This window comes from Macaca fascicularis, chromosome 16 (genome assembly GCF_037993035.2).
Source record: "Macaca fascicularis isolate 582-1 chromosome 16, T2T-MFA8v1.1".
Lineage (NCBI taxonomy): Eukaryota > Metazoa > Chordata > Mammalia > Primates > Cercopithecidae > Macaca > Macaca fascicularis.
Genome location: NC_088390.1, coordinates 18421231 through 18436087, shown reverse-complemented (window position 1 = coordinate 18436087; position 14857 = coordinate 18421231). Strand labels below are relative to the sequence as shown.

The 14857-nt window shown below is 47.8% G+C and overlaps 1 protein-coding gene across 4 annotated transcripts in view; it reads left to right on the top strand.

Moving 5' to 3' along the window:
• TOP3A (DNA topoisomerase III alpha) overlaps positions 1-14857 on the top strand; it is a 39896-nt gene that overhangs the window by 8010 nt on the left and 17029 nt on the right. For all 4 annotated transcript variants that reach the window (XR_012425335.1, XR_012425337.1, XR_012425336.1 and 1 more), the window contains exons 5-13: positions 1399-1507; positions 3899-4042; positions 4174-4344; positions 4664-4764; positions 7365-7439; positions 10731-10813; positions 11943-12150; positions 14330-14515; positions 14671-14800. Coding sequence is in view for 1 of the 4 variants with exons in the window: in XM_005583073.4 (XP_005583130.3) it covers positions 1399-1507; positions 3899-4042; positions 4174-4344; positions 4664-4764; positions 7365-7439; positions 10731-10813; positions 11943-12150; positions 14330-14515; positions 14671-14800 (1207 nt within the window). In the remaining 3 variants the exon portion in view is untranslated. The remainder of the gene's footprint in view (positions 1-1398; positions 1508-3898; positions 4043-4173; positions 4345-4663; positions 4765-7364; positions 7440-10730; positions 10814-11942; positions 12151-14329; positions 14516-14670; positions 14801-14857) is intronic.

Sequence of the window (14857 nt, the reverse complement as noted above, 5' to 3'; positions counted from 1 at the left end):
GCTAGCTAGCCCCCATCTCACCCCTTGTTAAATGGAAGAGGCTACAAAGTATAAATGCCTGTTTGACAGTAAATTGCCAGTTGTCAAGCAGTCAGGGCATGTGTAGTTAATTTATTTTAATTTATTTTTTTTTTTTTTTTGAGACGGAGTCTCGCTCTGTCGCCCAGGCTGGAGTGCAGTGGCCGGATCTCAGCTCACTGCAAGCTCCGCCTCCCGGGTTCACGCCATTCTCCTGCCTCAGCCTCCCAAGTAGCTGGGACTACAGGCGTCCGCCACCTCGCCCGGCTAGTTTTTTGTATTTTTTAGTAGAGACGGGGTTTCACCATGTTAGCCAGGATGGTCTCGATCTCCTGACCTTGTGATCCGCCCGTCTCAGCCTCCCAAAGTGCTAGGATTACAGGCTTGAGCCACCGCGCCCGGCCTTAAATTTTTATTTATTTATTTATTTATTTATTTTGAGATAAAGTCTCGCTCTTGTCCCCCAGGCTGGAGTGTGATGGCGCAATCTCAGCTCACTGTAACCTCTGCCTCCAGGTTCAAGTGATTCTTTTGCCCCAGCCTTTGGAGTAGCTGAGATTGCAGGCGCCTGCCACCACACCCAGCTAATTTTTGTATTTTTAGTAGAGATGGGGTTTCACGATGTTGACCAGACTGGTCTCGAACTCCTGACCTCGGGTGATCCACCCGCCTCAGCCTCCTAAAGTGCTGGGATTACAGGCGTGAGCCACCAAGCCCGGCCAGTTAATTTATTGAGAACTAATAAACTTTTGGATGAAATTCATTTGGGATTTGTTTTGTTTTGTTTTGAGACGGAGTCTTGCTGTGTCGCCCAGGCTGGACTGCAGTGGCGTAATCTCGACTCACTGCAAGCTCCGCCTCCCGGGTTCAGGCCATTCTCCTGCCTCAGCCTCCTGAGTAGCTGGGACTACAGGCGCCTGCCACCATGCCCGGCTAATTTTTTGTATGTTTAGTAGAGACGGGGTTTCACCATGTTAACCAGGATGGTCTCAATCTCCTGGCCTCATGATCCACCCACCTCAGCCTCCCAAATTGCTGGGATTACAGGCGTGAGCCACCGTGCCCAGCCGGGGTTCGTTTTTTTTAACCAGGTCATAATCAGAACTGCTCGAAGTGTGTGTGTGTTAGAGCTGAATTTTAGGTTTCGTCATATTGGGGAAGTTATATTAAACCCTCTATTCTAGAAACTCATTTGTGGTTCTAAGGGGTTGTATGATCATTAGGACCAATGAGAGCAGTTTTCTCTGATCTCTTTCCTTCGCCAAGTTGTCACACTCCAAGAATATTATTAACCTTCAGTCAGATCCCCTTAGCATAGAGGTGTCAAGTCACTGTTCTGCAATTCTGTTCTCACCACTCTTATTCCACTGTGAACTTCAGAAAACTCTGGAACGAGAGACTCGCCAGTGCCAGGCTCTGGTGATCTGGACTGACTGTGATAGAGAAGGCGAAAACATTGGGTTTGAGATTATCCACGTGTGTAAGACTGGTAAGTGCTGCTGCTGCTGACTTTCTCTACTTTGGGATTCCATAAATAGAGTGTTCTCATTTGTATGTGCAAGTGAGCCACGGATGAGTTCCTGTGAAGATACTTTCCCTGTCGGTCTGTGAGTCCCACCAGCCATGTGTCCTGGAGCAAATCACTGAGCCATTGGGAGCCTCGACTTCCTTGTCTGTAACATCAGGCCAATCCAACATGTTTCCTGGGACTGCCACAGAGATTAGATGAGTTAATGCGTGATGTAAACCATTTAGACCAGGACTCATTCCTTGTTAGGTACAAGCATACAAGCAGATACCCAGCTCCTTGAGAACAGGGACTTTATATTCTTTTTGTTGTTGTTGTTGTTGTTATATATTGAATTATTTTAGTATTTGGTTAATGGAAACAAAAATAGAAAAATAAAATTACATATTGAATATGTGTAAAAGAGTGAATATACCACAAGTAAAGTACAAAGAATAATTACAAAATGTTCTGTTTTATTTTTTAATCTCTCCTATTATACAGTGCTCGACTATTAATAAATAATTGTTGCAGTGGATTTAAAGGCTCTCGCCGTGTTAATGGTTTTGGGTAACTTAGGAAGTGATGAACGGGCTGGCCATTCTCTAGCTCAGAGGGTGGGGTTGCTATTTTCCTTTAGTGGTTTTGTGTTCAGCGCTGTAATGACTCCTGGAAATTTTAGTGCATTAACTTTCAAGGACAGTGTGTATATGTCCTATATTCTTTCCTGAAGGGGCATGAAATTCCCCCACAGAACCCTTTAATTGATAGTATTTTTCTTTTCCCAAAAGGCCTGAGAGAGCAAGTAAGATTAAAGTCTCAAAAGGCAGCCAGGCACGGTGGCTCATGCCTGTAATCCCAGCACTTTGGAAGACTGAGGCAGGTGGATCTCCTGAGGTCAGGTGTTTGAGACCAGCCTAGTGAACATGGTGAAACCCTGTCTCTACTAAAATTACAAAAATTAGCCAGGTGTGGTGGCATGTGCCTGTAGTCCCAGCTACTCAAGAGGTTACGGCAGGAGAATTGCTTGAACCCAGGAGGCAGAGGTTGCAGTGAGCCGAGATTGTACCCCGGCACTCCAGCCTGGGTGACAGAGTGAGACTGTCTCCAAAAAAAAAAAAAGAAACAATGCTCACCAAGAGCATTTTAGTATTTTAGTTACGGAAGGGGGCATGGGTATTTCTCGCAAGGTGGAGACGAGAGACTGAGAAAAGAAATAACACACACAGAGGCAAAGTATATAGGAAGAAAAGTGGGCCCAGGGGACTGGTGCTCAGTAAGTGAGGACCTACACTGCCGCTGGTCTCTGAGTTCCCTCAGTATTTATTGATCACTATCTTTACTATCTCGGCGAGGGGAATGCGGTATGATTGTAGGGTGATGGTGGGGAGAGGGTCAGCAGGAAAACATGTGAACAAAAGACTCTGTGTCATAAATAAGTTTAAGGAAGGGTGCTGTGCCTGGATGTGTACATAGGCTAGATTTATGTTTAACTTTACATAAACATCTCAGCGCAGTAAAGAGTAACAGAGCAGTATTGCCACCATGATGTCTCGCCTCCAGCCATACAGCGGTTTTCTCCTATCTCAGAATATAATATATGGTCGGTTTTACACCGAGTCATTCCATTCCCAGAGACGTGCAGTAGACAGATGCCTTCCTCTTACCGCAACCGCATAGAGACCTTACTCTTTCACTAATCCTCCTCAGCACTGACCCTTTACGAGTGTCAGGCTGGGGGGCTGTAAGGTCTTTCCCTTCCCACGAGGCCATATCTCAGGCTGTCTCAGTGGGGGGAAACCTGGACAATACCCAGGCTTTCTTGGGCAGGAGTCCCTGCGGCCTTCCGCAGTGCATTGTGTCTCTGGTTAATAGAGAATGGAGAATGGTGATGTCTTTCACAAAGTGTACTGCCTACAAACACATTTTTGACAAAGCACATCCTGCACAGCCCGTAAACCTTGAGCCAATACAGCACATGTTTTTGTGAGCACAGGGTTGGGACAAGAGTCACAGATTAACAGCATCTCAAAGCACAACAATTTTTCTTAGTACAGATCAAAATGGAGTTTCTTTATGTTTTCCTTTTTCTACATAGACAAAGTAACAATCTGTCTCTTTCTTTTCCCCACAGTTACTAGCTAAAATTAGCTCCATCACTATTTTTGAGAGTATACTCAGTTTAAAGGTTATGGTGGTGTTTCCTCTTTAGACACTGTACACCACTGATTTAACCTAATAGGTAAATTGGTCACCTCACAGCTTCTTGAACTGGTTTGCCTTTATTTCAAGGGGCTTTAAGAAAAGTGAGTCTTTTATGATGGAGGGCAGTGTGGTTTGACTTTGACCTTGGTAACGCCTTGTGTTCTGCAGTAAAGCCCAATCTGCAGGTGTTGCGAGCCCGATTCTCTGAGATCACACCCCATGCCGTCAGGACAGCTTGTGAAAACCTGACTGAGCCTGATCAGAGGGTGAGCGATGCTGTGGATGTGAGGCAGGAGCTGGACCTGAGGATTGGTGAGGAGCTAGGCAGACCCCCCCATGGCCACATTGTTGTGTTATGGGACCAAAAATGGGCTCTGTGTAGATATGTGCAGCCAGCCCTGGACTCTTATTAGCCACCATTTTCACCTTCCTTCACTCTCCAGGAGCTGCCTTTACTAGGTTCCAGACCCTGCGGCTTCAGAAGATTTTTCCTGAGGTGCTGGCAGAGCAGCTCATCAGTTACGGCAGCTGCCAGTTCCCCACATTGGGCTTTGTGGTGGAGCGATTCAAAGCCATTCAGGCTTTTGTACCAGAAATCTTCCACAGAATTAAAGGTAGGGCCTGGAGTGGGGGTTATGGCCTGGGACCTATGGGCCCAAGGTTAAGGAAGGGGACTGTGAGCGTTAATAGCACTAATAAAGATGTAATTTATTTTAGTCTTGCTGTCATCCTCCCTGGCCCATTACAATCCTCTTAAAGTTCCCTTTGTTTTCCGGAAATTCTTCCTTATTTGATATTCCTTTGACTTTCACTACCTTTTCCTATCTGTCATATCATGTGGCTTCTCTGAGACACAGATAAACCTTTTCCTATCTGTCATATCATGTGGCTTCTCTGAGACACAGCCTTTCTGTTTGTCTCTCCTTAATATAGTAACTCATGACCACAAAGATGGTATCGTAGAATTCAACTGGAAAAGGCATCGACTCTTTAACCACACGGCTTGCCTAGTTCTCTATCAGTTGTGTATGGAGGTAAGAAGTCCTTCGAACCCTTAATGATCTAGGAAACATTCTGCACACCTCCCAGATCACTCCCACTGTTGGCAGAGGTGATCTGTCTCATTCTCCCATTGGACTTTAGCTTTAAGTTTGCATCTCGGGATCACTTTGGGGACCAGTAAGACTAGAACCCCCTGAAAACAGCACTAAAAGGAAAAGGGAAGTATCTGCATTCTTTTTAGATAAGATCAGAAATTTTGGGAAATGTATAGTTGAAATCTCCTCTTGTGGCATATACTGTCACCAGAAATTATCAAGGATTAGCTAGACCAGTCCAGGTCATTGACTTATAGAGCTAGGAGAGAATGGACAGCGTTTGGCTCAGCCCCCTCTTTGTTGGTCGCGTGAGGAAATCTAGAGAAGTGAAAGTCACAAATTAGTGGGTTAATTTTATATACCGATAAAAGCTAGGAAGAAAATAAGGCAAGGGAAAGGGATAGAGAAAGGCTGGAGGGACAGGGAGGGGAGGGGTTACACTTGAGCAGAGGCTGGAGAGATTAGGGAGAGGGCTGGAGGGTGGGTGGGACATGCATGTGCTATAGAAGGGAGCAAGACTGGCCCGGGCCATAGGCCAGTCAGTGGCAGAGTTAGGACCCACCCTAACGTTTCCTGGCCCTTGGGCTGTATGGTTTCCTTTCTGATGTCACTTCCTATTAGCACATAACAGCCTGGTTTAACCCAGGGACTGCACAGAGTCTTGCTTAAGTAAAATTCCAAGCTCTCTAGGCTTAATTCATGGTGTGCTTCTGGCTGCAGCCCACTGGCAGATTTGTTACTAATTAGGCAAGGGATGTGATAACTGTGCAGCACCCACTATGGACCAGGCACGCTTTGTTATGTGTTGTTTTGTTTAATCCTAATAATTCCTGTGAAAGCAGTGATAGCATCCCCATTTTCCAGATGAAGAAGCTAAAGAAAGTGAAGAGACTTACCCACAGACACGTGAGAGCTGTACGTGGCAGAGCACAACCGAATCCCAGTGTGTCCCTACCCCTTCTGCAGACCGTGCTGCTGTCTCCATCTCTCTTTCACTCCACCTTTGACCCTGGACCACTGGGAGTCTCTGTAACACTGCACAATTATTTGTTAAATAAAAAGACCACCAGCCGAGGTTTCATAGTGAAACCCCATCTTTACAAAAAAGAAAAAAATTAGCTGGGTGTGGTGGCACCTGCATATAGTTCCATCTACTTGGGAGGCTGAGGTGGGAGAATTGCTTGAGCTCAGCAGGTTGAGGCTGCAGTGGGCCATGATTATGCCGCTGCACTTCAGCCTGGGTAACAGAATGAGATACTGCCTCAAAAAAAAAAAAAAGATCAACTTAAATAATAATAAAATATAAAAGTAAGTAATAAAAAGGCCCGCCCTGTTTCTCCTTCACTCGGATGTGGTACGGGACTACGTGGTGGGAGATGCACACTATGAAGTTGGTTTTAAGATTAAAGGTCTCTAGCTTGTATTGTATAATTTCTCCTATTTCTTTTTTTCTTTTCCCTGAGACAGAGTCTGGCTCTGTCGCCAGGCTGGAGTGCAACAGCACGATCTTGGCTCACTGCAACCTTTACCTCCTGGGTTCAGGCGATTCTCCTGCCTCAGCCTCCCCAGTAGCTGGCACTACAGGCATGCGCCAACACACCTAGCTAATTTTTGTATTTTTAGTAGAGATGGGTTTTCACCATGTTGGCCAGGATGGTCTAGCTCTCTTGACCTTGTGATCCACCTGCCTCAGCCTCCCAAAGTGGTGGGATTACAGGCGTGAGCCACCGCACCCGGCAATTTCTCCTGTTTCTAACTCTGTATTATCCTGAATTTTTTTTTTTTTTTTTTTTTTTTTTTGAGACGGAGTCTTGCTCTGTCACCCAGGCTGGAGTGCTGTGGCCCGATCTCAGCTCACTGCAAGCTCCGCCTCCCGGGTTCCCGCCATTCTCCTGCCTCAGCCTCCCGAGTAGCTGGGACTACAGGCGCCCGCCACCTCGCCCGGCTAGTTTTTTGTATTTTTTAGTAGAGACGGGGTTTCACCGTGTTAGTCAGGATGGTCTCGATCTCCTGACCTTGTGATCCGCCCGTCTCGGCCTCCCAAAGTGCTGGGATTACAGGCTTGAGCCACCGCGCCCAGCCGAATTTTTTTTTTTTTAAAGGAGCACTGGGCCAAGCATGGTGGCTTATGGGAGTATTGCTTGAGCCCAGGACTTCTGGGCCAGACTGGGTAACATAGCAAGACCCCATCTCTGTATTTTAAACAAAACAACAACAGAAGGAGCACTGTGCATGTGTACATAGAAAACTGTATTCAGGCAATGCATAGGCTGTTGGATTTCATAGTCTCTGGAGGAAGCACCTTAAGGCTTGTGAAATTGCCCTTCGCAATCTTGGTTTGAATGGGAAAGTAGTGATGGTGTCTATCTTGCTGTCAGCTACAAGCGACATTAAGTGGGCACTCTCCTAGGCTGTCACTGCAGGCCTAGCTGGTGGTCGTCAGTTTGATCTGGAAGGACTGGCATGGGCTATCCACAGGAAGGATGGGGATGATGCACTAACAGGTTAACATGGTCTTTTCTTTCCTGGCTTTCTAGGATCCCATGGCAACTGTGGTAGAGGTCAGATCTAAGCCCAAGAGCAAGTGGCGGCCTCAAGCTTTGGACACTGTGGTATGTTCCGGACAGGCTGTTTCAGGCACTGGGGAAACACTGTTTTGAGGCCGTGGTTCTACTGCCTAGACTGTGGCTTGGTGGAAGAAAATATCACCCATCACCAGGCCACACAAGAAAATGCTTGAGAAAGACACGGTCCTGCTTAGCCTTACTGTTTGTTTTTTTTATTTGTTTTGTTTTTGTAAACTCAGACTTCTGGGCTCAAGAGATCTCCCACCTCAGCCTCCCAAGTAGCTCGGACTATAGCCATGTGCCATGATGACCAGTTAATTATTTTTATAATTTTTTTGTAGAGACGGAATCTCACTATGTTGACCAGGCTGGTCTCAAACTCTTGACCTCAAGTGATTCTCCAGCCCCAGCCTCCCAAAGTACTGGGATTACAGGCATAAGCCACCACACCCAACCACTGCCTGGCCTCTTAATGTTTTTTTTTTTCTTTTTGAGATTTTTTTGAGATTTTTTTTTTGAGATGTTGCCCAGGCTGGAGTGCAATGGTGCGGTCTTGGCTTACCACAACTTCCGCCTCCCGGGTTCAAGCGATTCTCCTGCCTCAGCCTCCCGAGCAGCTGGGATTATAGGCATACACCACCATCAGGTGATCTGCCCACCTCAGCTTCCCAAAGTGCTGGGATAACAGGCGTGAGCCACCGCGCCTGGCTTTTTTGTTGTTGTTGTTGTTAACAACTGCGGCCGAGCGCAGTGGCTCAAGCCTGTAATCCCAGCACTTTGGGAGGCCGAGACGGGCGGATCACGAGGTCAGGAGATCGAGACCATCCTGGCTAACGTGGTGAAACCCCGTCTCTGCTACAAGATACAAAAAACTAGCCGGGCGAGGTGGTGGGCGCCTATAGTCCCAGCTGCTCAGGAGGCTGAGGCGGGAGAATGGCGTAAACCCGGGAGGCGGAGCTTGCAGTGAGCTGAGATCCGTCCACTGCACTCCAGCCTGGGCGACAGAACGAGACTCCGTCTCAAAAAAAAAAACAATTGCAATATAACTGCATTGCATGAGATTTGGGAAACAAAAAGAGGAAGACAACCATCCTTCCATAATTACTAGTATCTCTTCCAGTTTTTTAATATGCATGTTTTTACAGCATTATAACTAAAGTAGCTTGTGTTTTCCACGCAAGCATTTTTTCATGTTGCTGCATAATCTGTGTAAATATTACTTTAAATAATCTGCTATATGAACCTACTTTAGAACAGGGCTTCTCAAATTATTTGACCCCAGGAAGAGCCACCCTGACGGAACACAAGTCTGAGTAAATCACATTAGGAGTATGCCTTCTCAGTCACCACTTAGCAGGAAAATTTGGGATAGAATTACTATTAGAATTCACTCTGAAGGTTGGACGTACAGAACACTAAGGCTAACAAGCATGCAGGCTAAGAAGCACACAGGGACTGGTGGGCAGTGCATTCTTTGTCTTGGGCAAGCCACAGTAAATGTGTATATGTGTGGAGGGATTGCATGGGGGCAGTTATGCATTTTGTTTGCTTGTTTGTTTGTTTGTTTTTTGAGAGGGAGTCTTGCTCTGGTCGCCAGGCTGGAATGCAGTGGCGTGATCTCAGCTCACTGCAGCATCCATCTCCCGGGCTCAAGCGATTCTCCTGCCTCAGCCTCCTGAGTAGCTGGGACTACAGGTGCATGCCACCACACACAGCTAATTTTTATATTTTCAGTAGAGACGGGATTTCACCATGTTGGCCAGGATAGTCTCAATCTCTTGAACTCGTGATCTGCCTGCCTTGGCCTCCCAAAGTACTGGGATTAGAGGCATGAGCCACCACGCCCAGCTGCATTGATTTTATATAGTAGGCTTATGTTTTTTAGTCCTCACTGGTTAAGTATGCTTTAGTGTGACATATAGTCATCAGCACTGTTAACTTGTCACCTAGGGAAAAAAACATCTGTTATCCCCCAGGAGGCCTCCTGGGGTTTTCACCCTCCAGGAGAATTTACCAGGGCTTGGGTGGTGTTCCCAAAGTGTGGTTCTCAAGACTGTCTGTGTTTGAACAGTGTATTAGACGGCTTTGTTAAAAAATGTAGATTTCAGCCTGGGCACAGTGGCTCAGGCCTGTAATCCCAGCACTTTGGGAGGCTGAGGCGGGCAGATCACGAGGTCAGGAGATCGAGACCATCCTGGCTAACATGGTGAAACCCCATCTCTACTAAAAATACAAAAAATCAGCCAGGTGTGGTGGCAGGTGCCTGTATTCCCACCTACTCGGGAGGCTGAGGCAGGAGAATTGGCATGAACCCAGGAGGCAGCACTTACAGTGAGCCGAGATAGCGCCACTGCACTCCAGCCTGGATGACAGAGTGAGACTCCATCTGAAAATATATACATATATATATGTAGACTGGGCCAGAGGCGGTGGCTCACGCCTGTAATCACAACATGGCAAAACCCCGTCTCTACTAAAAATACAAAAATTTGCCAAGTGTGGTGGTGCTGTAATCCCAGCTACTTGGGAGGCTGAAGCAGGAGAATCACTTGGACCCAGGAGGTGGAGGTTGCAGTGGGCCGAGATCATGCCACTGCACTCCAGCCTAGGCTACAGGGTGAGACTCCGTCTCAAAAAAAAAAAAAATGGAGTTTTCGGCTGGGTATGGTAGCTCATGCTTGTGATCCTTGCATTTTGGGGGGTCAGAGAGGGAGGATTGCTTGAGGCCAGGAGTTCAAAATCAGCCTGCACAACATAGCAGCTTCCCCAGTGGTCAGGGCCCCAAATCTGCTGGCTTCCCAGTTGAGTCCTGCACACATTAAAGTCTGAGAACCACTAGGCTAGGATCTGACTCTGCCTGGCAGGCCCAGAAATTGTTGTTGGGCAATCTTTTTTTTTTTTTTTTTTTTTTTTGAGACGGAGTCTGGCTCTGTCGTCCAGGCTGGAGTGCAGTGGCCGGATCTCAGCTCACTGCAAGCCCCGCCTCCCGGGTTTACGCCATTCTCCTGCCTCAGCCTCCCGAGTAGCTGGGACTACAGGCGCCCGCCACCTCGCCCGGCTAGTTTTTGTATTTTTTAGTGGAGACGGGGTTTCACCGTGTTAGCCAGGATGGTCTCGATCTCCTGACCTCGTGATTCGCCCGTCTCGGCCTCCCAAAGTGCTGGGATTACAGGCTTGAGCCACCGCGCCCGGCCAGTTGGGCAATCTTTTCCGCTCTGTTTGACAGAAGCATCTGGAGTGACAGGGGCCAGATTTGACTGAAGATGAGTTGTGTATTTGAGTTGTGCTGCCTGACTCATGCAATACACCTAACATCCCTATTGACCCATTTCACAGGAGCTTGAGAAGCTGGCTTCTCGAAAGTTGAGAATAAATGCTAAAGAAACCATGAGGATTGCTGAGAAGCTCTACACTCAAGGGTAAATATTCTGGATTTGGGAGTAGAATTTGAACCGTCTTTATCAGGATGAAATATTTTAGAAATAGAGTTTATGGGCCAGGCGTGGTGGCTCATGCCTGTAATCCCAGCACTTTGGGAGGCTAAGGCAGGCAGATCATGAGGTCAAGAGATCAAGACCATCCTGGCCAACATGGTGAAACCCCGTCTCTACTAAAAATACAAAAATTAACTGGGCGTGGTGTGGTGGTGTGCGCCTGTAGTCCCGGCTACTGGGGAGGCGGAGGCAGGAGAATCATTTAACCCAGGAGGCGGAGGTTGCAGTGAGCTGAGATTGCACCACTGCACTCCAGCCTGGGTGACAGAGCGAGACTCAATCTCTGGGAGAAAACAAAAATTACAAATAGAGACTGGGTATGCTGGGTCACACCTGAAATCCAAGCACTTTAGGAGGCCTAGGCAGGAAGATCGCTTGAGCTCAGGAGTTCGAGACCAACCTGGGCAACATAGCAAAACCCTGTTTCTACAAAAAAGAAAAATTAGCCAGGCATTATGCCACACACTTATAGTCCTATCTGTTCAGGAGGCTGAGGCAGGAGGATTACTTTAGCTTGGGAGACGGAGGCCACAGTGAGCCAAGATCACGCTGCTATACTTCAGCCTGGGCACCACAGCAAGACTATCTCAAAAAGAAAAAACGAAAAACAAATAGAGTCCACATTACAGTTTTATTGGACAGTATTATTCTTTGTATACTCTAAGAAAAGTCTCGAAGCACACACTGGTGGAACTTGTCAGGGTCAGTGAGGCTCATGTGCTGCATCAGGGTTGGTCTGTCAGACTGACCCTCAGAGTGGCCAGTGACAAGCCCCAGGCTCTGAGGCTGCTGGCCTTTATCCTGTGCTGTGCTGCCCCTTTTGTTTCTCCTTTGGCTTCTTTGAGTGTCCTAGCGGGAGAGCCAGCTGCTTTTCACCCCATGAGTGGGTGCATCTCATCCCAGAACTTTTCTGAATCAGGTAACCCAGGTTGTCTTCAGTTGAGTTGGCTACATCAGATGAGTGTTTGTAGGTGTTAGTGGGTGCTTTCAGTTGTTTAATGACCAATCAGAGAGCCTAGCAATTTCTTTTTCTGTTTGTTTGCCTTGGTTTTAGGTACATCAGCTATCCCCGAACAGAAACAAACATTTTTCCCAGAGACTTAAACCTGACGGTGTTGGTGGAACAGCAGACCCCCGATCCACGCTGGGGGGCCTTTGCCCAGAGCATTCTAGAGCGGGGTGGTCCCACCCCACGCAATGGGAACAAGTCTGACCAAGCTCACCCTCCCATTCACCCCACCAAATACACCAACAGCTTACAGGTTGGTTTCTCTGAATGTGCTGCCTGCTGGAACCCAGAGGGAAGTGCTGGGGGTTGGTAGTAAGATTTGAATTTACTCTGTGGGCTGTGATTGTAAAAACAAGTGATCTTGAGATCTCTCTCATTTCGCTTGCTTTGATGAAAGACCCCTTCACCCTTCCCCGTGATGGGCCCCCGTCTTAATCCAGCCCCACCTCCCCACTCTCCGTCAGCTCCTGCTGCTTCCCTGCTAGTCCTTCATAGGCAACCTAGGTACCTCTCCTCCCCACACCACTGTGCAGACCCTTACCCCCACTGTGAGCCTTGTGGCCTTCCCAGTCCCTGGAACTAGAGAATTCTATCCATCCTCCCAAGGCTGGCTCAGTTTTGGTTGCCTCCTGAAACTTTGCTGCCACCCCAGTCGTGCCACCCCACATCATTGCAGTTTCCCACTCAGCTCTTCTTTTTTTTTTTTTTTTTTTTTTGAGACGGAGTCTCGCTCTGTCGCCCAGGCTGGAGTGCAGTGGCGCGATCTCGGCTCACTGCAAGCTCCGCCTCCCGGGTTCATGCCATTCTCCTGCCTCAGCCTCCCGAGTAGCTGGGACTACAGGCGCCCACAACCGCGCCCGGCTAATTTTTTGTATTTTTAGTAGAGACGGGGTTTCACCGTGGTCTCGATCTCCTGACCTTGTGATCCGCCCGCCTCGGCCTCCCAAAGTGCTGGGATTACAGGCGTGAGCCACCGCGCCCAGCCCCACTCAGCTCTTCTTGTCTGTCTCAGTCATTTCTTCAGCCAGGGGCAGACTCTGCAGGCACAGGAGCCATTAGGCTTGTTTACATCTGTAGGCTTCGCACAAAGCTGGGGAAATCTTAGTCTTTTGTTCTTCTCCTTCTTTTAATAACATATATTCTTTCTGATTTTAAAAATATGGCCAGGCGCAGTGGCTTACGCCTGTAATCCCAATACTTTAGGAGGACACGGCGGGTGGATCACGAGGTTGGGAAGTTGAGACTGTCTTGGCCAACATGGTGAAAACCTGTCTCTACTAAAAATACAAAAATTAGTTGGGCGTGGTGGCGTGTGCCTGTAGTCCCAGCTCTCAGGACGCTGAGGCAGAAGAATCACTTGAACCCGGGACGCGGAGGTTGCAGTAAACTGAGATTGCACCGCTGCACTCCAACCTGATGACAGAGTGAGACTCTGAAAAAAAAAAAATTAGGCCGGGTGCAGTGGGTCAAGCCTGTAATCCCAGCACTTTGGAAGGCCGAGACGGATCACGAGGTCAGGAGATCGAGACCATCCTGGCTAACACGGTGAAACCCCGTCTCTACTAAAAAATACAAAAAACTAGCCGGGCGCGGTGGCGGGCGCCTGTAGTCCCAGCTACTCGGGAGGCTGAGGCAGGAGAATGGCGTAAACCTGGGAGGCGGAGCTTGCAGTGAGCTGAGATCCGGCCACTGCACCCCAGCCCGGGCGACAGAGCAAGACTCCGTCTCAAAAAAAAAAAAAAAAAAAAAATTACATGTTCATTTTAGACAATTTAAGAGATACAAAAGATTATAAGGGAGGAAAAATTGCCTATTAAGCATGATATTTAACAATTTCAAAGATGTGCCATAATTTATTTTGCCAAATCTGTTTTTTATGTTTTTGATACTATAGTTAACATTTGTAGACATAAATATTTTTGTGGTTCTCCAGTTACTTCCTTTGAAGAGATCCGTAGAAGGGGAATTATTGGATATGTGTATAAATGTCTCATTTTGATAGAGTGAGACTCACTAAATCATTGATTACCTCATTGAAAATTACCCTGACAAATTACTGCTTAAACGTGTGCATGAAGTTGGGCTAAGGCCACTAGGTGCAGTGTTGCTGTGTCTCTTGTATTTGAGGAGTCTCTTGCCAACTTCTTATGCTTTCATCTTGTTTTCTGCTTAGATTGGGTTTACATCAAAGAACCACTCTGAAGGGGAAGATTACTCCCTTGCTTATCTTTGCCAGATTTGAGTTGTGAAAGTGTCAACCTAAACCTATCCTCTCCCCAGGACTTATTTGCCTGGCACTCCATGTTAGTGCAGGGCCTGAGGAGCAGTGTGGCCTCTTCTGTGCTGGACATTTGGCTAAGGCTACCAGCGATGCTCCTGTCCTTGAGAGGTGATATTCTAGGGGGAGTTTCAAACTCCTCGTTTCTTCCTAGGGAGACGAACAGCGACTGTACGAGTTTATTGTTTGCCATTTCCTGGCCTGCTGCTCCCAGGATGCTCAGGGGCAGGAGACCACAGTGGAGATCGACATCGCTCAGGAACGCTTTGTGGCCCACGGCCTCGTGATTCTGGCCCGAAACTATCTGGACGTGTATCCATATGATCACTGGAGTGACAAGGTGATCAAGAGTGGTCCCCAGGGAGAGGGAGGACAGTTGTGTTGCGAGTCCTGAGTTCTCTAGTGGAGCAGGACCGTGTTCCTTGAAATGAGGTTATTTTTTGCCTGAGTGTGATAATGGAATCATCTGACTGCTGCACCTGCCGTTCCCTGTAGATCCTCCCTGTCTATGAGCGAGGCTCCCGCTTTCAGCCCAGCACCGTGGAGATGGTGGATGGGGAGACCAGCCCGCCCAAGCTGCTCACCGAGGCCGACCTCATTGCCCTCATGGAGAAGCACGGCATTGGTCAGTGACTCCTCTGGTTAACTCGCATCTCTTGAGCACTTACCGTGTACCAGGCAC